The sequence below is a fragment of the Leuresthes tenuis genome, unplaced genomic scaffold (genome assembly GCF_036924035.1).
Source record: "Leuresthes tenuis unplaced genomic scaffold, fLeuTen1.0.hap1 SCAF_14, whole genome shotgun sequence".
NCBI lineage: Eukaryota > Metazoa > Chordata > Actinopteri > Atheriniformes > Atherinopsidae > Leuresthes > Leuresthes tenuis.
In genome coordinates this window covers 1370375-1393631 of record NW_027325368.1, presented here as the reverse complement: position 1 = coordinate 1393631, position 23257 = coordinate 1370375, and the positions used below count along the sequence as shown (strand labels likewise).

The 23257-nt window shown below is 49.2% G+C and overlaps 1 protein-coding gene across 1 annotated transcript in view; it reads left to right on the top strand.

The window, feature by feature from the left end:
• Positions 1 to 23257, top strand: part of lamc1 (laminin, gamma 1) — a 66510-nt gene that overhangs the window by 35153 nt on the left and 8100 nt on the right. The window contains exons 3-21 of the mRNA XM_072363343.1: positions 6073 to 6203; positions 8714 to 8880; positions 11622 to 11810; positions 13262 to 13379; positions 14323 to 14421; positions 14507 to 14643; positions 14733 to 14855; positions 16643 to 16832; positions 17519 to 17631; positions 17698 to 17919; positions 20295 to 20483; positions 20573 to 20818; positions 20912 to 21065; positions 21385 to 21527; positions 21806 to 21984; positions 22060 to 22216; positions 22293 to 22498; positions 22574 to 22653; positions 22751 to 22888. Coding sequence (XP_072219444.1) covers positions 6073 to 6203; positions 8714 to 8880; positions 11622 to 11810; positions 13262 to 13379; positions 14323 to 14421; positions 14507 to 14643; positions 14733 to 14855; positions 16643 to 16832; positions 17519 to 17631; positions 17698 to 17919; positions 20295 to 20483; positions 20573 to 20818; positions 20912 to 21065; positions 21385 to 21527; positions 21806 to 21984; positions 22060 to 22216; positions 22293 to 22498; positions 22574 to 22653; positions 22751 to 22888 — 2981 coding nt within the window. The remainder of the gene's footprint in view (positions 1 to 6072; positions 6204 to 8713; positions 8881 to 11621; positions 11811 to 13261; positions 13380 to 14322; positions 14422 to 14506; positions 14644 to 14732; positions 14856 to 16642; positions 16833 to 17518; positions 17632 to 17697; positions 17920 to 20294; positions 20484 to 20572; positions 20819 to 20911; positions 21066 to 21384; positions 21528 to 21805; positions 21985 to 22059; positions 22217 to 22292; positions 22499 to 22573; positions 22654 to 22750; positions 22889 to 23257) is intronic.

Genomic DNA, 23257 nt, shown 5'->3' with positions numbered 1-23257 from the left:
GCTTATCGGCTCAGAGCAAAGATGCTAATCTCCTGATTAGCATCAAGTCTTCCTCAAACACCTTTTTGTGCGGATTATAGGAAGTTGTTCTGTTCACCTTTTCTTTGTCACGGCTGCTAAATGTGAGTGAAAAGCAGCAGAAAGCTGCTGATAGCATCAGTCCGGCTCCTGTTTCAGACGTTTTCTGCACAGTTTTCTGCACAGTTTTCTGCACCGTTTTCTGCACAGTTTTCTGCACCGTTTTCTGCACCGTTTTCTGCACAGTTTTCTGCACAGTTTTCAGCCGTTTTCTGCACAGTTTTCTGCACAGTTTTCAGCCGTTTTCTGCAGTTTTCTGCACAGTTTTCTGCACAGTTTTCAGCCGTTTTCTGCAGTTTTCTGCACAGTTTTCTGCACAGTTTTCAGCCGTTTTCTGCACAGTTTTCTGCACAGTTTTCTGCACAGTTTTCAGCCGTTTTCTGCAGTTTTCTGCACAGTTTTCTGCACAGTTTTCAGCCGTTTTCTGCAGTTTTCTGCACAGTTTTCTGCACAGTTTTCTGCACAGTTTTCTGCACCGTTTTCTGCACAGTTTTCTGCACCGTTTTCTGCACCGTTTTCTGCACAGTTTTCTGCCGTTTTCTGCACAGTTTTCTGCACAGTTTTCAGCCGTTTTCTGCACAGTTTTCAGCCGTTTTCTGCACAGTTTTCTGCCATCTGATTGGCTGGAAGCTGGCGAAGCTTCCCACATCACTGACAGATGGTTTTACTTCCCGATCCAGAGGGGATCTGACGATGGGTCAGACCATCGGACCTGAGCAGGCTGTGGAGCTCAACACTGATGTGATCCACTTCCTGTCCCAGCAGACGTGATGCAGAGGTTCAGATCTGACATCTTAAAGCGTCGTTATTTCCTCCCTTCCTTCCTAACGCTTCACCTCCACTTAAATGAACAGAATTAGCTCTGCAGCTCAGCTTTAAACTTCCTTATTTGACCTGTCGGGATGAAGCTATTTATACCAAAGCCGGGACTCTTTTTGGAGGCGTCAGGCGGCTGTTGGTCGTCTCTGACATTCCTGCCGTCTGTCATCTCTGAGCTGGCAGTGGGAAATAACCACCAGCTGAGGCCGTCCACCTCAACAGGTCCTCCTTTAAAACAGTCTGTCTGCTCGGAGACGGCAGCCTGTGAGGCTCATTTCCACCTCCAAACTGTTTCAGAGGTGACTGAAGGTCAACAGATGAGCAGAACTTGAGTCTTTCTCACAGTCTGAGTGCTACAGCCATGTTTTATGGCTTTAAATTTAGATTTATGAGGTTCTTCCTCCTCGTGGACTCTTCAGCTGTTAAACGCAGTTTCACTCGGACTTCAGAACCAGTCCTGCGCAGCTGTCATCCTGAGGCTGACCTAACCTCTGTGCTAAAACTACAGGATGAAGTGTTGGAGAGTGAAACTCGAATAATACGCTTTAACTTCGTGTCCTCAAGCTTCGACCCAGAGTCGAAGCTGGAGTTTGAGGGACTGATGCAACTGTTTGAAATGTTAATTCAGGTCAGTTTTATTCATAAAGCTCCAAATTACAGCAGTCATCTCAAGGCGCTTCAAAGAAACAGTCCAATTAGAGTCCAATTCATTGTAAACCAGTCAGAATCCAATCAAATCAAATTCATTAAACTCCAAAAAAGCTCATCAAACTGCACTGAAACTTCTCTCTGATCCTGAGCTGCACGAGGCGACTGTGGAGAGAAAAAACTCCCTTTAACAGGAAGAAACCTCCATCAGAACCAGAACCAGGAAGGGTCCATCTGCCTGGACCAGCTGGGGCTGAGAGGACAGGAAAGAGGGGACAACAAGCAGCGTAACACCAGGCCAGAGACACCTGCTAAGAGAGAGAGAAACACAAGTTAATGACAGCAATGATGTCATCTGTACATGGAGGGAGGAGAGGTGCATCATGGGAGCTCCCCCAGCAGGCTGGGCCTATAGCAGCAGAACTATGGGATGTTTCAGGCTCCCCTGAGCCATCCCTAACTATAAGCTTTATCAGGAAGGAGAGTTAGATGTGAGTTTTGTGAAGAGTGGCAGATTCTTACTTCTGCTGGTATTTAAAAACCAAAGTAATAAATCTGGGAGTAACGATGATGAGCTGCAGCTGTAAATGTTCTCCTTCAGGACGGTTTCGTGCAGCTCAGCTGAGCGTCTGTGGCTCCCTGAGGACTCCAGGCTGCGTTCCACGCTGCCACAGAGCTGCTCATGATGGATGGCAAACAAATGCTCTGCTCAGTTTAAACAGGACGGACTCAGAACCTGCTTCCTGCACCGGACGGTGTGAGGAGCTGCAGCTGCGTTGGTTCTGCATGAATCATGACGTGATGGTGAAGTGCGCCAGCTGCAGAATAACAGCCACCCTTCATCTGAGCCAAGTCTGAAGCAGAGACGGAGCAGCTGCCAAAGCCGGGCCTCCATCAGGGTCCGCCGGACGTGTTGCTGCCGCCACAGCTGACAGATCCACCGCTTCGACCGCCGTCTTTTCAGGACTTAATGTGACTTATTCAATAATTATACAAGCCAGTCTGCAGTTAGCTGGCTCCGGTTCCATCAGTCAAACTCTTTAATGTGTTTAGATCAGTAAAACGAGTCCAAACGAGCGAGTCGCTGCAGCTTTGGGTATGATCCCGGCAGCCAGCCCAATGGGCCCGTGGCTTTGGGCCCGAGGCTCAGGTCCAAAGCCTCGGGTCCAAAGCCTCAGGCCCAAAGCCTCGGGTCCAAAGCCTCGGGCCCAAAGCCTCGGGCCCAAAGCCTCGGGTCCAAAGCCTCCAAAGCCTCGGGCCCAAAGCCTCGGGTCCAAAGCCTCAGGCCCAAAGCCTCGGGTCCAAAGCCTCGGGTCCAAAGCCTCGGGCCCAAAGCCTTGGGTCCAAAGCCTCCAAAGCCTCGGGCCCAAAGCCTCGGGCCCAAAGCCTCGGGCCCAAAGCCTCGGGTCCAAAGCCTCGGGTCCAAAGCCTCGGGCCCAAAGCCTCGGGCCCAAAGCCTCGGGCCCAAAGCCTCGGGCCCAAAGCCTCGGGCCCAAAGCCTCGGGCCCAAAGCCTCAGGTCCAAAGCCTCGGGCCCAAAGCCTCGGGCCCAAAGCCTCAGGCCCAAAGCCTAAGGTCCAAAGCCTCAGGCCCAAAGCCTCGGGCCCAAAGCCTCCATTTGGTTGTTTTTAGGGTGAATCCAATTTAAGACTGATTTTCTGGTTAGAAATGAAGTTTACTGAGTGTTGGAGAAGTTAACTGAGGACAGGTCGGCTTCCTGCTGGAAAGAGCCACAGCTCCACGTTCCCAGCAGTTATACGAGGATTTAGCATCAGCCCGTGAAGTCGCAGGAGGTGGGAAGTTTTCCTGAGTGGGCAGATAATGTTCAGGACATCTGACCTGAACATGAGCTCAGGAAGTCCAGCTCTGTTCATCTGACCTCAGAGGGTTTATTTCCTTCACTCCTTCACATTTTACTGCTATAAAAACCTCACCAGCAGCCAGTTCAGCTCTTGTTGAGCACCAGAACCAGACGATGGAGGCCAACAGGCTGTCAGCAGATAGTTTCCTCCTAAAATTAGGGTCCAGAAAACTTTAAACTCCCTCATTTGTTCATATTCTTTGTGGTGTCCTGACTTTGCTGGAGCAGAAGCAGAGGCTGTGGTTTTTATGAGCTGCTTGTTTGTCTTCAGACAGCTGCTCTGAGCTCTCGCTCTGCTGAATGAAAACCTTTGGGCCCGATAAGCCGCCTGCTGATACTGAACAAAGCTATCTCTGGCCCAGTTTCCCAGGAGGCTTTGACTCAGGCAGGATGTTGAGCAACCTTATGCTGTAAGACTGAACAGGTGTCTGTCAGTAATTCTCTGGAATCCTGAAGCAAATCAAGTAAATTTCTGTGAAAATGTGGAAGTTTGAGGGTTGGTTGTTGGTGTTACTTCACTGTTTCCCACAGAAAGTTCTGTGATCTGAGCCGTCTGATCCCATAAAAATCTGTTGGCTGAGGGTCATGTTCCCACCAGGATGAGCTGGGAAACAGACACAAGCAACAAAATCCAGCAGAAACTCTGACCTGGAGACGTTGGAGAGCTTCACCCATCACATGTTATTACTCTGATACGTGTGTGATGGACACTGGATCTTTAACTGGATCTTTAACTGGATCTTTAACTGGATCTTTAACTGGATCTTTAACTGAATCTTTAACTGAATCTTTAACTGGATCTTTTCAGTCTTTAACTGGATCTTTTCAGTCTTTAACTGGATCTTTTCAGTCTTTAACTGAATCTTTAACTGGATCTTTTCAGTCTTTAACTGGATCTTTTCAGTCTTTAACTGACTCTTTTCAGTCTTTAACTGGATCTTTTCAGTCTTTAACTGAATCTTTTCAGTCTTTAACTGACTCTTTTCAGTCTTTAGCTGACTCTTTTCAATCTTTAACTGACTCTTTTCAGTCTTTAGCTGACTCTTTTCAGTCTTTAGCTGACTCTTTTCAGTCTTTAGCTGACTCTTTTCAGTCTTTAGCTGGATCTTTTCAGTCTTTAACTGGATCTTTTCAGTCTTTAACTGACTCTTTTCAGTCTTTAACTGAATCTTTTCAGTCTTTAACTGACTCTTTTCAGTCTTTAGCTGTATCTTTTCAGTCTTTAACTGAATCTTTAACTGGATCTTTAACTGGATCTTTTCAGTCTTTAACTGGATCTTTTCAGTCTTTAACTGACTCTTTTCAGTCTTTAACTGGATCTTTTCAGTCTTTAACTGGATCTTTTCAGTCTTTAACTGAATCTTTAACTGGATCTTTTCAGTCTTTAACTGGATCTTTTCAGTCTTTAACTGACTCTTTTCAGTCTTTAACTGACTCTTTTCAGTCTTTAACTGGATCTTTTCAGTCTTTAACTGGATCTTTTCAGTCTTTAACTGAATCTTTAACTGGATCTTTTCAGTCTTTAACTGGATCTTTTCAGTCTTTAACTGACTCTTTTCAGTCTTTACCTGGATCTTTTCAGTCTTTAACTGACTCTTTTCAGTCTTTAGCTGACTCTTTTCAGTCTTTAACTGGATCTTTTCAGTCTTTAACTGAATCTTTTCAGTCTTTAACTGACTCTTTTCAGTCTTTAGCTGACTCTTTTCAGTCTTTAGCTGACTCTTTTCAGTCTTTAACTGAACCTTTTCAGTCTTTAACTGACTCTTTTCAGTCTTTAGCTGACTCTTTTCAGTCTTTAGCTGACTCTTTTCAGTCTTTAGCTGACTCTTTTCAGTCTTTAGCTGACTCTTTTCAGTCTTTAGCTGGATCTTTTCAGTCTTTAACTGGATCTTTTCAGTCTTTAACTGACTCTTTTCAGTCTTTAGCTGGATCTTTTCAGTCTTTAACTGACTCTTTTCAGTCTTTAACTGACTCTTTTCAGTCTTTAGCTGACTCTTTTCAGTCTTTAACTGGATCTTTTCAGTCTTTAACTGAATCTTTTCAGTCTTTAACTGACTCTTTTCAGTCTTTAGCTGACTCTTTTCAGTCTTTAACTGAACCTTTTCAGTCTTTAACTGACTCTTTTCAGTCTTTAGCTGACTCTTTTCAGTCTTTAGCTGACTCTTTTCAGTCTTTAGCTGGATCTTTTCAGTCTTTAGCTGAATCTTTTCAGTCTTTAACTGACTCTTTTCAGTCTTTAGCTGTATCTTTTCAGCCTTTAACTGACTCTTTTCAGTCTTTAGCTGACTCTTTTCAGTCTTTAGCTGTCCTCACACTTAACTGATAAGAAAGTTTGCCTCAGCGCTGGCTTCACTCAGTATTTAATAAGATATATAGTAGAACTGTGATTAGAGTCAAGGTTTTTCATTGTCTCAGAACGAGTTGAATAAATGTGGATAACGGAGCTCAGTCTCCTGGAAGATGTCCTTGACTTCTGTCCAAGAGTTACAGAACCAGTCCTCCAGTGACAGCTTTGTTTAAAGTTGTTCAGTCTTGTGTGAAATATTCTGCATGAATAACTGTTTCCTCTCCTGCAGAACATGACATTTCTGTGGCTGCCAGAATCTCACACAGTGAACTTTAAACCACTGCAGCTGTAAAACTGAGTCCGTGTTGTGTCTGTTGCAGGACTGGGTGACTGCCACTGACATCAAAGTGACCCTGAACAGGCTCAACACGTTCGGAGACGAGGTTTTCAACGATCCCAAGGTCCTCAAATCCTACTATTACGCCATCTCTGACTTTGCTGTGGGAGGAAGGTAAAGACATGCTCTGATTTTCACATGAAACTGGTTGTATGCAGTCATTCTGATCTGAGTGGGACGGATTCAGCAGGCTGGGGGGGGTTGTGGGTCCTGATGTGTCACTGTGGGGTCTGCTTTCCTGCACAGGAATTTTCATAAGAGCTCCTTTTCCGGCAGGATTCGGGGGTGAAAAAGGTTTCGACAGGCATTACAAGAGTGTTAAACACGGTGCCTCTGCAGCCGTAATCTGTTTGAAATGTGGAGCAGATTTCCATTACACAGCCAGCATTCTTAGCATTCCTGGATTACAGGGAAACCGGAATGGGGCGGCCCGATGGCCATGACGGATGGAGGAGAAGGGAGGAGGCCTGCGCTCAGCACCTGCAAGATTTAACCTTTGCTTGTCCAAGGCGGTGTTTCTGAGGGCTTTAAGCCCTGCAGCTCCTCCCTGACGAACCACTTCACCTGGCAGCCCTGAGCGCAGCTTTGTGTACAACCTGGGCTCCTGCTGCAAAGCTCACTTTACTCCTTTTTTTAAATAAATACAGTTGTTTGATGCAGCTCTCCTGGTGGATTTACGCACACAAACAAAAAGACTCTGAGCTTTAAGCATTTCCATGAGGAGTAAGACTCAAATGTTTGTTTAAAGTCAACTTTAAGATGTGAGTTTACTTCATTTGAACCCACTGAACTCCTGCCAGTGACCACTGAGTTACTGGAAAAACACCAACTGCCAGAAGTAGTCTTGCCCAGAAATAAGTGGAATAATAAACAAACTCGAGATTTACAGCTAACTTGAGCACTTTTGGATCAGTTCTGAATGAATCTGACACAGCTGATTTGAGTCCTTTTCCTTAACAAGTCCCTGAGTCTCAGCTTGAGCTGCTGGTAGTATGATGGCAACGATAAAAGAACAGTCAGTAATTAAAGAAGCTGCCACATAACGTGCATGCTGGGGCAGGAACGCCATCTTGTAAAAACTGCTCTCCTGGTACCGCTGCCTCCTGCCTTTGTTGCTTGGTTAGGTTTCTGATTTGTTGGGCTAAAAGCTTCCAGATCTGGTGTTGAAGGGAAGAGATGAGATGAGGTGGACCTCACTGAGACTCAGCTTCACTTTCTCTGTGGAGGCTGAAGAGCTGCTTAACGTAAATTAATTAAAGGATAACGTTTTAGTGTCGTTGTTAGCTTACAGTCACAAAGATACTCTGGTGAAATGTAGCTAGGTAGCTAACAAAGGTCAGATAAGAATCTGCTAACTTTAGATTCCTTTAAATTAAAGTGCAAAGCACTTCAGTAGCTTACATGACAAAAAGTGATCCAGTTATTCTTTTAATTCAAAGCTAATTTGATCAAAGTTTTGTAGAAGTAAAATAAAAACTTCCGAAGCCAGCAGTCTAAAAGCTAGCTGCAGTCAAAGCTAGCTGCAGTGAGAGCTAGCTGCAGTCAAAGCTAGCTGCAGTCAACGCTAGCTGCAGTCTAAAAGCTAGCTGCAGTCATAGCTAGCTGCAGTCAAAGCTAGCTGCTGTCAAAGCTAGCTGCAGTCATAGCTAACTGCTGTCAAAGCTAGCTGCTGTCAAAGCTAACTGCTGTCAAAGCTAACTGCAGTCTAAAAGCTAGCTGCAGTCATAGCTAGCTGCAGTCATAGCTAGCTGCAGTCAAAGCTAGCTGCTGTCAAAGCTAGCTGCAGTGAGAGCTAGCTGCAGTCAAAGCTAGCTGCTGTCAACGCTAGCTGCAGTCTAAAAGCTAGCTGCAGTCATAGCTAACTGCTGTCAAAGCTAACTGCTGTCAAAGCTAACTGCAGTCTAAAAGCTAGCTGCAGTCATAGCTAGCTGCAGTCTAAAAGCTAGCTGCAGTCAAAGCTAGCTGCAGTCAAAGCTAGCTGCAGTCAAAGCTAGCTGCAGTGAGAGCTAGCTGCTGTCAAAGCTAGCTGCTGTCAAAGCTAGCTGCAGTCAAAGCTCGGAGCAAAATGGTGAATAAAAGATGAACTTCCCATTATTTGTTCAGAACTGACTGCTTCACTCAGCCAAAGATAAGAGTTTCAGCTTCACTTCTGGCTGAATTTTGAGGTGAAAAACCACAATTTATTCTTTTTTCCCCATTAATTTAGTTGTTCATACTTATGAGCCTGAGAAATAAAGCTGAGTGTTCCCGCCCTGCTTGCTAGCCCAGGCTGATCCTACATGCTGTGTGTTTCCTTGTGTTTTATACTCTCGGCGGTGCAGTTTCAGCAGCTTCGAGCTCCAGTCGGTGTCAGATGAACAGGGAGCCTCCCTGAGGCTTTAGTCAGTTTTTCCATGGCTCTCTGCCAAGAAACACCTGAGACTAAAAGCAAAGATGGCTGCAGAGCAGGTCCTGTCCTGTTGTGAAGCCTTTCTTTATCCCAGGAGGCTCAGCAGAACCTTCCCCCCGAGCCGCTGAGTCGGACATTATTTGGATCAGAACCTGAATGTGCGACATGTCCTTCTCTCACCCTCAGCCGGAGGTGTGGGGTCGCCCAGGTGTAACAGGTGTGTTTCTCCTGTCAGGTGTAAGTGTAACGGCCACGCCAGCGACTGCGTGAGAAACGGCGGCGGGCGGCTGGTGTGCGACTGCAGACACAACACGGCGGGCGCCGACTGCGAGGTCTGCAAGGCGTTCTTCAACGACCGGCCGTGGAGTCGGGCGACGGCGGACAACGCCCACGAGTGCCTGCGTGAGTGAAAATGCCCCTCGCCATTCTTCTTCTGCCCCTCGCCATTCTTCTTCTGCCCCTCGCCATTCTTCTTCTGCCCCTCGCCATTCTTCTTCTGCCCCTCACCATTCTTCTTCTGCCCCTCGCCATTCTTCTTCTGCCCCTCGCCATTCTTCTTCTGCCCCTCACCATTCTTCTTCTGCCCCTCGCCATTCTTCTTCTGCCCCTCGCCATTCTTCTTCTGCCCCTCGCCATTCTTCTTCTGCCCCTCGCCATTCTTCTTCTGCCCCTCGCCATTCTTCTTCTGCCCCTCGCCATTCTTCTTCTGCCCCTCGCCATTCTTCTTCTGCCCCTGCGCCATTCTTCTTCTGCCCCTCGCCATCCTCCTTCTGCCCCTCACCATTCTTCTTCTGCCCCTGCGCCATTCTTCTTCTGCCCCTGCGCCATTCTTCTTCTGCCCCTGCGCCATTCTTCTTCTGCCCCTGCGCCATTCTTCTTCTGCCCATCGCCATTCTTCTCCTGCCCCTCGCCATTCTTCTTCTGCCCCTCGCCATTCTTCTTCTGCCCCCTCACCATTCTTCTTCTGCCCCCGCGCCATTCTTCTTCTGCCCCCGCGCCATTCTTCTTCTGCCCCCGCGCCATTCTTCTTCTGCCCCTGCGCCATTCTTCTTCTGCCCCTGCGCCATTCTTCTTCTGCCCCTGCGCCATTCTTCTTCTGCCCCTGCGCCATTCTTCTTCTGCCCCTGCGCCATTCTTCTTCTGCCCCTGCGCCATTCTTCTTCTGCCCCTGCGCCATTCTTCTTCTGCCCCTGCGCCATTCTTCTTCTGCCCCTGCGCCATTCTTCTTCTGCCCCTGCGCCATTCTTCTTCTGCCCCTGCGCCATTCTTCTTCTGCCCCTCGCCATTCTTCTTCTAACCCCTCGCCATTCTTCTTCTGCCCCTGCGCCATTCTTCTTCTGCCCCTCGCCATTCTTCTTCTAACCCCTCGCCATTCTTCTTCTAACCCCTCGCCATTCTTCTTCTGCACCTGCGCCATTCTTCTTCTAACCCCTCGCCATTCTTCTTCTGCACCTGCGCCATTCTTCTTCTAACCCCTCGCCATTCTTCTTCTGCCCCTCGCCATTCTTCTTCTAACCCCTCGCCATTCTTCTTCTGCACCTGCGCCATTCTTCTTCTGCCCCTCGCCATTCTTCTTCTGCACCTGCGCCATTCTTCTTCTAACCCCTCGCCATTCTTCTTCTGCCCCTCGCCATTCTTCTTCTGTCCATCGCCATTCTTCTTCTGCCCCTCGCCATCCTTCTTCTGCCCCTCGCCATCCTCCTTCTGCCCCTCGCCATCCTCCTCCTGCCCCTCGCCATCCTCCTCCTGCCCCTCGCCATCCTCCTCCTGCCCCTCGCCATCCTCCTCCTGCCCCTCGCCATCCTCCTCCTGCCCCTCGCCATCCTTCTTCTGCCCCTCGCCATCCTTCTTCTGCCCCTCGCCATCCTTCTTCTGCCCCTCGCCATCCTCCTTCTGCCCCTCGCCATTCTTCTTCTGCACCTGCGCCATTCTTCTTCTGCCCCTCGCCATCCTCCTTCTGCCCCTCACCATTCTTGTTCTGCCCCTGCGCCATTCTTCTTCTGCCCCTGCGCCATTCTTCTTCTGCCCCTGCGCCATTCTTCTTCTGCCCCTGCGCCATTCTTCTTCTGCCCATCGCCATTCTTCTTCTGCCCCTCGCCATTCTTCTTCTAACCCCTCGCCATTCTTCTTCTGCCCCTGCGCCATTCTTCTTCTGCCCCTCGCCATTCTTCTTCTGCCCCTCGCCATTCTTCTTCTAACCCCTCGCCATTCTTCTTCTGCACCTGCGCCATTCTTCTTCTAACCCCTCGCCATTCTTCTTCTGCCCCTCGCCATCCTTCTTCTGCCCCTCGCCATCCTTCTTCTGCCCCTCGCCATCCTCCTTCTGCCCCTCGCCATTCTTCTTCTGCACCTGCGCCATTCTTCTTCTGCCCCTCGCCATCCTCCTTCTGCCCCTCACCATTCTTGTTCTGCCCCTGCGCCATTCTTCTTCTGCCCCTGCGCCATTCTTCTTCTGCCCCTGCGCCATTCTTCTTCTGCCCCTGCGCCATTCTTCTTCTGCCCATCGCCATTCTTCTTCTGCCCCTCGCCATTCTTCTTCTAACCCCTCGCCATTCTTCTTCTGCCCCTGCGCCATTCTTCTTCTGCCCCTCGCCATTCTTCTTCTAACCCCTCGCCATTCTTCTTCTAACCCCTCGCCATTCTTCTTCTGCACCTGCGCCATTCTTCTTCTAACCCCTCGCCATTCTTCTTCTGCCCCTGCGCCATTCTTCTTCTGCCCCTCGCCATTCTTCTTCTGCCCCTCGCCATTCTTCTTCTAACCCCTCGCCATTCTTCTTCTAACCCCTCGCCATTCTTCTTCTGCACCTGCGCCATTCTTCTTCTAACCCCTCGCCATTCTTCTTCTGCACCTGCGCCATTCTTCTTCTGTCCATCGCCATTCTTCTTCTGCCCCTCGCCATCCTTCTTCTGCCCCTCGCCATCCTCCTTCTGCCCCTCGCCATCCTCCTTCTGCCCCTCGCCATCCTCCTCCTGCCCCTCGCCATCCTCCTCCTGCCCCTCGCCATCCTCCTCCTGCCCCTCGCCATCCTTCCCTCGGATCCCTCAGAGACTAAACCATTGACAGTGTTCTGTGGCTCAGTTACAGAAACATGCAGCCAGTCGTTCTGCCGTCAGTCTGTTAATGCCCTGCTGTGTTTCTGCAGCCTGCGACTGTAACGGGAAGAGCGGCGAGTGTTACTTTGATGCAGAGCTGTACCGGGCCACGGGTCACGGAGGTCACTGCAGAAACTGTGCCGACAACACGGACGGGCCCAACTGCGAGCGCTGCCTGGACAACTACTACAGAGACCAGAGCGGCAGCCGCTGCCTGCCCTGCAGCTGCAACTCCATCGGTGAGTCGGTCCTGCCTGAACTTTACAGAAGCTCGTTAGAGGAAACCAGAACTTCATCAGAACCTAAGGGGTGGAACGTTAATGTGTCTGTTTGAACGGTTAAGAACGAGCTGTTGGACGCTACAGTTTCCCATGAGCACCTGAACGCACCGAAGACAAACACATTTAACATTTAAATAAGTTCTTAAAGACAAACAAACCAACCGGTTTGAACCCTTCAGACTTTCATCAGCATTCATTTGATCAACATTTCAGTGTGGGGTGTGTTTCAGTGGGTTTTAGTCTGTTTCTGTGGGTTTCAGTGGGTTTTAGTCTGTTTCTGTGGGTTTTAGTGTGTTTCAGTGTGTTTTAGAGTGTTTCGGTGGGTTTCAGTGTGTTTCGGTGGGTTTCAGTGTGTTTCAGTGTGTTTCGGTGGGTTTCAGTGGGTTTCAGTGTGTTTCTGTGGGTTTTAGTGTGTTTCAGTGCGTTTCGGTGGGTTTCAGTGTGTTTCGGTGGGTTTCAGTGGGTTTCAGTGTGTTTTAGTGTGTTTCTGTGGGTTTTAGTGTATTTTGGTGGGTTTCAGTGTGTTTCAGTGGGTTTCAGTGGGTTTCAGTGTGTTTTAGTGTGTTTCTGTGGGTTTTAGTGTGTTTCGGTTGGTTTCAGGGTGTTTTAGTGGGTTTCAGAGTGTTTCGGGGTGGGTTTTAGTGTGTTTCAGTGGGTTTTAGTGGGTTTCGGTTGGTTTCAGAGTGTTTTAGTGTATTTTGGTGGGTTTCAGTGGGTTTTAGTGGGATTCAGTGCGTTTCGGTGGGTTTTAGAGGGTTTCGGTTGGTTTTAGAGGGTTTTAGTGGGTTTCAGTGTGTTTCAGAGTGTTTTAGTGTGTTTCGGTGGGTTTCAGTGTATTTTGGTGGGTTTTAGTGTATTTTGGTGGGTTTCAGTGTGTTTTAGAGTGTTTCGGTGGGTTTTAGTGTGTTTCGGTGTGTTTCGGGGTGGGTTTTAGTGTATTTTGGTGGGTTTCAGTGTGTTTCGGTGGGTTTCGGGGTGGGTTTTAGTGTATTTTGGTGGGTTTCAGTGTGTTTTAGAGTGTTTCGGGGTGGGTTTTAGTGTGTTTTAGAGTGTTTTAGTGTGTTTTCGGTGGGTTTCAGTGTATTTTGGTGGGTTTCAGTTTGTTTTAGTGTGTTTCAGGGTGAGTTTCAGTGTGTTTCGGTGGGTTTCGGGGTGGGTTTTAGTGTATTTTGGTGGGTTTCAGTGTGTTTCGGTGGGTTTCAGTGGGTTTCAGCGGGGGAGTGTGAGGGAAAACACACTCACCGTGTGGTTTTCTGCGGCAAACCGCCGGTTAACTTGAAGCAGCTGCTGACTCAGTAACAGCTCTGCTCTGTCAGGTTTGTTAATGGGAGACGATTGTTTGCATGTGGTCAAAGGTCAAAGTGCTGACGCCTGTGTGCGTGTGTGTGTGTGTGTGTGTGTGTGTGCAGGCTCTTTATCTCCTCAGTGTGACAGCAGAGGCGTGTGCTCGTGTAAACCAGGCGTGACCGGAGAGAAGTGTGACCGCTGCCAGCCGGGATTCCACAGCCTGACCGAGGCGGGCTGCAGGTAAGCAGCAGATCAGCGGCTGTGACACCTGACCAGAGAACAGCCAATCAGAGCGCTGCAGATAAAGTCATCACACAGCTTCATTAGCTTTAAATCAGCCGATCAACAGCCTCCGAACCGGCAGCATCCCACTTCTGTTAAATGTTTAAATGCTAACGCAGGAATTCAGTATTCTGATTTGTGTGATGAAAAAGAAAGAACACCCTCTTTAATTTAAAGGTTTCACATATCAGGAAAGGGTAGAAATCACTGATCCTCAGCAGGTGTTAAAACCTCAGACACGTCAGGCTGTGTCTTTATTTATGGAAGAAAAACTGAGATAAAACACAGAAGCAGCGAGTGAAAAAGTAAGTGAACCCTCACTGCTTCCACAGGACCTAAGCAGGTCAGCAGCAGCCAGGAGCTGCTGATCAGGAACAGAATCAAGGTCCAGTCCGAGTCCAGAGCTCAGCCTGACTGAGATGCTGTGGTGGGACCTTAAGAGAGCTGTGCAGAAACCAAAGCTGCAAACCTCAAAGAGCTGAAGCAGCGCTGCTCTGTTTCTGGAAACTTTGTTTTCTGACATTTTAAACGTTTACAGGAGAAACTGAAGGATCAAACGTGTTCTGATTTCACAGTAAAGAAGGATCGCCCTCTGCTGGTCCTGTTTCCAAACTGCTCAGAGTCATTCTGAAAACTGAGAGCTGTGTTTGGACAGCTGGAGCAGGACCAGCAGCCTCCTCCCTCTGCCTCGCTGCCTCTGATCTGCTCTGATGCAACAGTGATGAAACCCACCAAAGCTGCGTCCGTTTTAATCACAGCAGCAGACAGACGCCGTCTAAAAGTGTCTCACTGACAGAGAAACTCTGGTGTCTGAGAGCACCTGACGGCAGCGTCAGGCCTTAAAATAACGTGTGACCCTTGTTGTGAGCATGCTCAGTAAGCCCCTCCCTCCGTCTGCCAGGCCCTGCTCCTGCTCGCCGTCCGGCAGCACGCAGGAGTGTGACGTGAACACGGGTCAGTGCCGCTGTAAGGACAACGTTGAGGGCTTCAGCTGCGACAGGTAACGCCGCGCTGGCATCCAATGAGCATCCAGCAGCTCTGAGACGAACAGCTGCTCCAGTTCAAGTCTGTGCTGTGCTCCTCAGGTGTAAGCTGGGCTACTTCAACTTGGACTCCAACAACCCTCAGGGCTGCACGCCCTGCTTCTGCTTCCAGCACTCGTCGGTGTGCGACAGCGCCGAGGGCTACAGCGTGCACACCGTCAGCTCCTCCTTCGACAGAGGTAGCGCCGCCTGCAGGCCAGGCTCAGGGAGAAATACCCCACTGCCCTGAAACCCCCCCGGTGTTGTAATGCCTGTGTTTGTGTGTCAGATGACGAGCTGTGGAGCGGCCAGCAGCGGGACGGGTCCAGCGTCCCGGTCCAGTGGTCCCCGAGCGGACAGGAAGTCTCCCTCATCTCGGATGACTACTTCCCCATGTACTATGTGGCCCCAGGTAGGTGCTTTGTTTCGCACTCCAGGAAAATCTATAAAGCTGTTGTTATTTGGGACATTTTTCAAGAGAATCAAAGAAATATCCTGATTAGAATAAGTCCAGATTTCTATAACTTTTCTGTAACCTTTAAAGTGTCCTGATCAACAGTTCTGCAGCTTTCTGAAGCTTTAAAGTGTCCTGATCAACAGTTCTGCAGCTTTCTGAAACCTTTAAAGTGTCCTGATCAACAGTTCTGCAGCTTTCTGAAACCTTTAAAGTGTCCTGATCAACAGTTCTGCAGCTTTCTGAAGCTTTAAAGTGTCCTGATCAACAGTTCTGCAGCTTTCTGAAACCTTTAAAGTGTCCTGATCAACAGTTCTGCAGCTTTCTGAAACCTTTAAAGTGTCCTGATCAACAGTTCTGCAGCTTTCTGAAACCTTTAAAGTGTCCTGATCAATAGTTCTGCAGCTTTCTGTAACCTTTAAAGTGTCCTGATCAATAGTTCTGCAGCTTTCTGAAACCTTTAAAGTGTCCTGATCAATAGTTCTGCAGCTTTCTGAAACCTTTAAAGTGTCCTGATCAACAGTTCTGCAGCTTTCTGAAACCTTTAAAGTGTCCTGATCAATAGTTCTGCAGCTTTCTGAAACCTTTAAAGTGTCCTGATCAACAGTTCTGCAGCTTTCTGAAACCTTTAAAGTGTCCTGATCAACAGTTCTGCAGCTTTCTGAAACCTTTAAAGTGTCCTGATCAACAGTTCTGCAGCTTTCTGAAACCTTTAAAGTGTCCTGATCAATAGTTCTGCAGCTTTCTGAAACCTTTAAAGTGTCCTGATCAACAGTTCTGCAGCTTTCTGTAACCTTTAAAGTGTCCTGATCAACAGTTCTGCAGCTTTCTGAAACCTTTAAAGTGTCCTGATCAATAGTTCTGCAGCTTTCTGAAGCTCTTTCACAGTTTTTCTTTGGACATTTTCTGCTTTTTCCCTCATCTTCAGTCCTTGTTCCTGAGCATTTTCAGTGTTTTTTCTTTGTTCAGCCACTTAACTCTGAGCTATGAAGCATTCAGGCAGAAAAAAGGCTCCTAACTCAAGGGATGAACCAGTGTTGTGTCGACACAGAACAGACAACTTAGCAAAGAAGCCGTTTTAAACTGGATCTTTAGGCACTTTGTTACCAGCAGCCTGTCACAAAGACACATCATTTGTTCCCATTTCTTTAGCTGCATCTATGAAAAACAGCAAAGAAAACACAGTTTGACAGACAGAAAATAGGATTTCTGCAGCAACAAGGTGATTCCCAAAGAGCTATTAGCTGAAAACTTGGCATATCTCAGCATGGTGTGCAGTGTGTCCTTAAAACATTTGAGGAAACTGGACAAGTGGAGGACAAAAGAAGAAGTGTCAGGCCTAAAAAACTATCTACAGCAGATGAACAGGATCTGAAAGTGATGTCCTTAAGAAAGAGGAAAAAATCCAGCTGTGACCTGACAGGACCTGAGAGATGCATCTGGACCTTCAGCTGATCCATCTACTGTTGGCCCAAGCCTCATCAGAAATGGTCTCCATGGAAGGGTGGCTGTCAAGAAGCCGTTCTTAAGGAAGGGAAACAGGGAGAAAAGGCTGAGCTGTGCCAAATGACACAAGAAGTGGACTGAAAATCAGTGGCAGCAGGTCTTATGGAGGGATGAATCCTCCTGTTTATTAGTCCCTCTTTAATGGACTAAACGTAGATATTTCTGTCTGATCTGAACTTCTTGTCCTGCTTGTTTTCGTCACTTTTCTCATCCACTGAATCTCATTTTCTGCATCACAGGGAAGTTTCTGGGGAACCAGTTGCTAAGTTACGGGCAGAACCTGAGCATGAATTTCCGAGTGGAGCGGCGGGACACCCGCCTGTCGGCCGAGGATCTGATCCTGGAGGGGGCGAACCTGCGGGTGGCCGTCCCGCTGATCGCCCAGGGCAACGCCTACCCCAACGAGAACATGCAGAGCTACGTGTTCAGGTGAGGCAGGAAGCTGTTCACACGGGTCTCAGCCTCTAACATGTGACATCAGGGCAACAATAAGTGAAAAATGACCTGTTTATCTGGTGGAAATGAAACTGGATTTGGTCTGAATTTAAACTGACTTTGCTGTAAATCTGAATTAGTTTCTCTCAGATGTTTGTGTGCATTTAATCTGTTATAATTTATTTATAATCTGGATTAAATTAAGGTGTCCATGGTTGTGATCTGTACAGCTGTTATTTCTCTTTGAGTAAACTTTGTTAATCTGGATTTATTTAATCTGGATTAAATAGTTATTAGAACAAAAGTTCCTTTTTTTTTATTAGTTCATAAAAATCTCGTAACTTCTATCCAGTTTTATCCAGTTTTCTTCATTTGTCGACTTACTTTTAAACTTCACTCCTAATCTCTTAATCTGGATTCACTTTGACTCATATGCATCTAATTCTAAATCCCACTGATAATGTATTAATTCATTAAAATAATCTCTGTTTTCAGTGTTAAACTGTTTATCTTTTAATCTGGATTAAGGGAAACGTTGGAGATAATCTGGATTTACTTCTGACAGAATGTTGATTGCTGTTCATCTGTCATAGAGATGCTTTATTGATCAGATTCTGCATTTATTTACATCTGGATTAGATTAAACAAACGATAACCCTGATCTTCTGGTTCTGGTTCAGGCTCCATGACAGCACTGACTACCCCTGGAGGCCATACATCAGCCACTTTGACTTCCAGAAGCTTCTCCACAACCTGACGGCCATCAAGATCCGCGGCACCTACAGCGAGAAAAGTACGATCCCACACAGCACCAGCAACACGCCTGTGGAAGTGATTTACTAACAGCTCCTTTCTCCAGGTGCTGGTTACCTGGACAACGTCTCCTTGGTGACGGCGAGGCGGAGCCCAGGTGTGCCAGCCCGCTGGGTGGAGCAGTGCACCTGCCCCCAGGGTTACCAGGGTCAGCACTGTGAGCAGTGCACTCTGGGATACCGCCGCGCCCAGCCGGAGCTCGGAGCCTTCAGCCCCTGTGAGCCCTGCAACTGCAACGGACACAGCGACGCCTGCCACCCCGACACCGGTAATACTGGGTCCACTGGGTCCAACGGGTCATAGACTGTAGTGGCACCCCGACACCGGTAATACTGGGTCCAACGGGTCATAGACTGTAGTGGTGAGACGGTAATACTGGGTCCAACGGGTCCAACGGGTCATAGACTGTAGTGGCACCCAGACACCGGTAATACTGGGTCCAACGGGTCCAACGGGTCATAGACTGTAGTGGCAGCCGACACCGGTAATACTGGGTCCAACGGGTCATAGACTGTAGTGGTGAGACGGTAATACTGGGTCCAACGGGTCATAGACTGTAGTGGTGAGACGGTAATACTGGGTCCAACGGGTCCAACGGGTCATAGACTGTAGTGGCACCCAGACACCGGTAATACTGGGTCCAACAGGTCCAACGGGTCATAGACTGTAGTGGCAGCCGACACCGGTAATACTGGGTCCAACGGGTCATAGACTGTAGTGGCAGCCGACACCGGTAATACTGGGTCCAACGGGTCATAGACTGTAGTGGTGAGACGGTAATACTGGGTCCAACGGGTCATAGACTGTAGTGGTGAGACGGTAATACTGGGTCCAACGGGTCATAGACTGTAGTGGTGAGACGGTAATACTGGGTCCAACGGGTCATAGACTGTAGTGGTGAGACGGTAATACTGGGTCCAACGGGTCATAGACTGTAGTGGTGAGACGGTAATACTGGGTCCAACGGGTCCAACGGGTCATAGACTGTAGTGGCAGCCGACACCGGTAATACTGGGTCCAACGGGTCCAACGGGTCATAGACTGTAGTGGCACCCAGACACCGGTAATACTGGGTCCAACGGGTCATAGACTGTAGTGGCACCCCGACACCGGTAATACTGGGTCCAACGGGTCCAACGGGTCATAGACTGTAGTGGTGAGACGGTAATACTGGGTCAAACGGGTCCAACGGGTCATAGACTGTAGTGGCACCCCGACACCGGTAATACTGGGTCCAACGGGTCATAGACTGTAGTGGTGAGACGGTAATACTGGGTCCAACGGGTCATAGACTGTAGTGGTGAGACGGTAATACTGGGTCCAACGGGTCATAGACTGTAGTGGTGAGACGGTAATACTGGGTCCAACGGGTCATAGACTGTAGTGGTGAGACGGTAATACTGGGTCCAACGGGTCATAGACTGTAGTGGTGAGACGGTAATACTGGGTCCAACGGGTCCAACGGGTCATAGACTGTAGTGGCACCCAGACACCGGTAATACTGGGTCCAACGGGTCCAACGGGTCATAGACTGTAGTGGCACCCCGACACCGGTAATACTGGGTCCAACGGGTCCAACGGGTCATAGACTGTAGTGGTGAGACGGTAATACTGGGTCAAACGGGTCCAACGGGTCATAGACTGTAGTGGCACCCCGACACCGGTAATACTGGGTCCAACGGGTCATAGACTGTAGTGGTGAGACGGTAATACTGGGTCCAACGGGTCATAGACTGTAGTGGTGAGACGGTAATACTGGGTCCAACGGGTCATAGACTGTAGTGGTGAGACGGTAATACTGGGTCCAACGGGTCATAGACTGTAGTGGTGAGACGGTAATACTGGGTCCAACGGGTCCAACGGGTCATAGACTGTAGTGGTGAGACGGTAATACTGGGTCCAACGGGTCCAACGGGTCATAGACTGTAGTGGTGAGACGGTAATACTGGGTCCAACGGGTCCAACGGGTCATAGACTGTAGTGGCACCCAGACACCGGTAATACTGGGTCCAACGGGTCCAACGGGTCATAGACTGTAGTGGCACCCCGACACCGGTAATACTGGGTCCAACGGGTCCAACGGGTCATAGACTGTAGTGGTGAGACGGTAATACTGGGTCCACTGGGTCATAGACTGTAGTGGTGAGACGTTAATACTGGGTCCAACGGGTCATAGACTGTAGTGGCACCCCGACACCGGTAATACTGGGTCCAACGGGTCATAGACTGTAGTGGTGAGACGGTAATACTGGGTCCACTGGGTCATAGACTGTAGTGGTGAGACGGTAATACTGGGTCCACTGATTTCTTGACTGGTTTTCAATTCATTATAATACAATAAAAATCATAATCAAATCCAATTTATTTACTTCCAAATTGATCCAATTCATACAGAACCAATTCAAAAACAGTTTCCTCAGTAAGGAAACCAACAGATTGAAACTTCTCTTGATCCAATCCTCTGTCCTCAGTGTGCACGGCTGTATTTTTTTACTGGTTTTACTGGCTGACTGAGTGGTTTCTGGACTGTTTTTCTGCCTGTTTTACTGCAGGATCTTTGCTGATGTCATCAGCTGGTTTTCAGGTTGTTTGCAGACAGTCTGCAGGTGAAAACACCTTTCTCTTCTTCTTCTGTCCCTCCAGGAGCGTGTGACTGCCAGGACAACACGGCCGGTTTGAGCTGCGAGCGCTGTAAGGATGGTTTCTATGGCGACGCCACCCAGGGAACGCCAAACGACTGTCAGCCGTGTCCCTGTCCGGCTGGAGCCACCTGCGCCGTCGTGCCCCAAACCAGAGAGGTGGTGTGCACCAACTGTCCTGCTGGGACCACAGGTACTCAGCTGCCCGCCCTGTACAGGTGACCCACAGATGTTCTGTGGTTCTGCTGACCCCGCTGATCTGTCCGTCTCACCTGTGTGCAGGTAAGCGCTGCGAGCTCTGTGACGACGGGTTCTTCGGGGACCCTCTGGGTCAGAACGGACCGGTACGAGTCTGCCGCGCCTGCAAGTGCAGCGACAACATCGACCCCAACGCCGTCGGCAACTGCAACCGCGAGACGGGAGAGTGCCTCAAGTGCATCTACAACACCGACAGCTTCTTCTGCGACCGCTGCAAGGAGGGTTTCTACGGCAACGCCCTGGCTGCCAACCCCGCTGAGAAGTGCAGACGTGAGTTTGACGATGAGATGTTTCTGCCATCTTATGATCGCACCCAACGGGTCCTGGTGTCTGTGCTGAGGTTTTGATGCTCCTCCTCCTCAGCCTGCTCCTGCTCGCCGCTGGGCACCGTGGATCAGCAGACCAGCTGCAATCAGGTGACCGGTCAGTGTGACTGTCTCCCCAACGTCGCTGAACGCGACTGCAGCGCCTGCCAGCCTGGATTCTTCAACCTGAGGAGCGGCGACGGCTGCGAGCGGTCAGTTCAGCACCGTCACAACCACACGTTTGAGTCCTCCGACTTTCACCTCTGAGGGTTTTACACATTAACTCCATCTGTTCCTCAGCAGGTGTTAAAGCTCAGTTAATCCACCTGAACACAGGACATATTCCACTGTGTCATTATTTATGCAACAAAAGTTTGTGTTTGGAGGAGAAATGAATCCATTCATGGTAATTATACCATTTCCCCCAAAATGATATGCAGGGTTATGTCTTGAATCAGAGGCATATTTCCAAGGCTGCTGTTCTGCCCGCTGGTGTCGCTGCTTTCTTATTTCGGATGTTTTCTCCCTCAGGTGTAACTGTAACCCGATCGGCTCCACCAACGGTCAGTGTGACATCGTTACAGGACAGTGCGAGTGCCAGCCCGGCGTCACCGGCCTGCGGTGCGAGCGCTGTGAGGTCAACTTCTTCGGCTTCAGCTCATCTGGATGCAAACGTGAGCGTGACCAACTTTTTTCTGCTTCAGCGTTTCTCTTTGTGTAATGAAACCATTTTCAGAACGATCATGGAAATTTGGAAAGGATGTTTTAGCAGGAGGCGTTTTCTGAGGTCTTCAGATAGTATTTGATAGCTGGTTCCACTATCTTGGGAATGAGAAGAGTCCAGACTGACCTGCCTTATGCGTCGGGGGAAAAGCTTGTATGACTGAGGCCCCAGTGCTGAGCCTTGGGGAACACCTGTTAATGTTCGTTCTGTTCCCTCTGTGACCCGCAGCCTGCGACTGCGACCCTGAAGGCTCCCAGTCGGGTCAGTGTAAGGAGGACGGCCGCTGTGAGTGTCGACCTGGCTTCGTCGGCGCTCGCTGTGACATGTGCGAGGAGAATTACTTCTACAACCGTTCGGCGCCAGGCTGCCAGCAGTGTCCATCCTGCTACAGTCTGGTCCGAGACAAGGTGAGGACGGCTCGAAGCGTGGAGCTTCGCTGCTTACGGCCAGGCAGAGGGATTAACGTGACTTTGTGTGTCCAGGTGAACCAGCAGAGACAGAAGCTTCACGACCTGCAGACTCTGATCGATAACCTCGGATCGGGCCAGGACACCGTCAGCGATAAGGCCTTCGAGGATCGACTGAAGGAGACGGAAAAGGCCATTATGGAGCTGCTGGAGGAGGCTCAGACCAGCAAAGGTAGCTGCTGTGGCCAACAAATGTTTTATCCGTGAAAGCTGAAAAATAACTCACTGATCCAATCCTGACCCTGTAGATTTGGACCGAGGCCTGCTGGACCGTCTCAGCACCATCAACAACACTCTGACCACCCAATGGAACCGCCTACAGAACATCCGGAACACCGTGGACGACACCAACGCCCAGTCCGACCGCGCCCGCGCCAGAGTGCAGGACGCCGAAAGCCTGATCGACCGAGCCCGGCAGGAGCTCGATAAGGCCAAGGACGCCATCAGCAAAGTGGTGAGTGAGGTTGTTGTAACTCCCACATTCCTGAAGGGGGCGTATCAGCTGAGCTCATGATGATGTCACCTGCAGGACATCAAACCGCCCGGCGGCACCGGAGAGCCCAACAACATGACGCTGCTGGCCGAAGAGGCTCGAAACCTCGCCGACAAGTAAGACTGCCGCAGAAGCTGCGCCACTTCTAATGCTCGTCCCTTAGAAACGCGCCATGAAAAGGTCACCCACTGAAGTCTGCGTGCTTCTCTGCAGGCACAAGATGGACGCTGACCAGATTGAGAAGATCGCCAAAGATGCCAACGACACGTCAACCAAAGCCTACAACCTGCTGCTGAAGGCTCTGGACGGACAGAGCAATACAAGCAAAGAGATCGACGAGCTAAACAAAAAGTAAGAGCATTTCAGTTGTGTTCCGGGTCCGTTTGAAGGAGGAGGAGAAGCTGTGCTCATCCTGCGCCTCTCTGAGGGTTTAGTGGTTTATCTCCGTCTGTTCGTGGTGTCTGCACTGTGACTGGGTCTTTGCAGATGTTTCAGCAGATGTTTGGACTCCGTAGCTGCAGCAATTAATCTGTTCCTCATGTGTGCAGCTTCCAGTTTGCTCAACCAGTCAAAGTTTGGGAGACATGCAGCGAATGTTTCCGTCTGTCCTAATATCTGTCCTAATATCTGTCCTAATATCTGTCAGCGAATGTTTCCGTCTGTCCTAATATCTGTCCTAATATCTGTCCTAATATCTGTCCTAATATCTGTCCTAATATC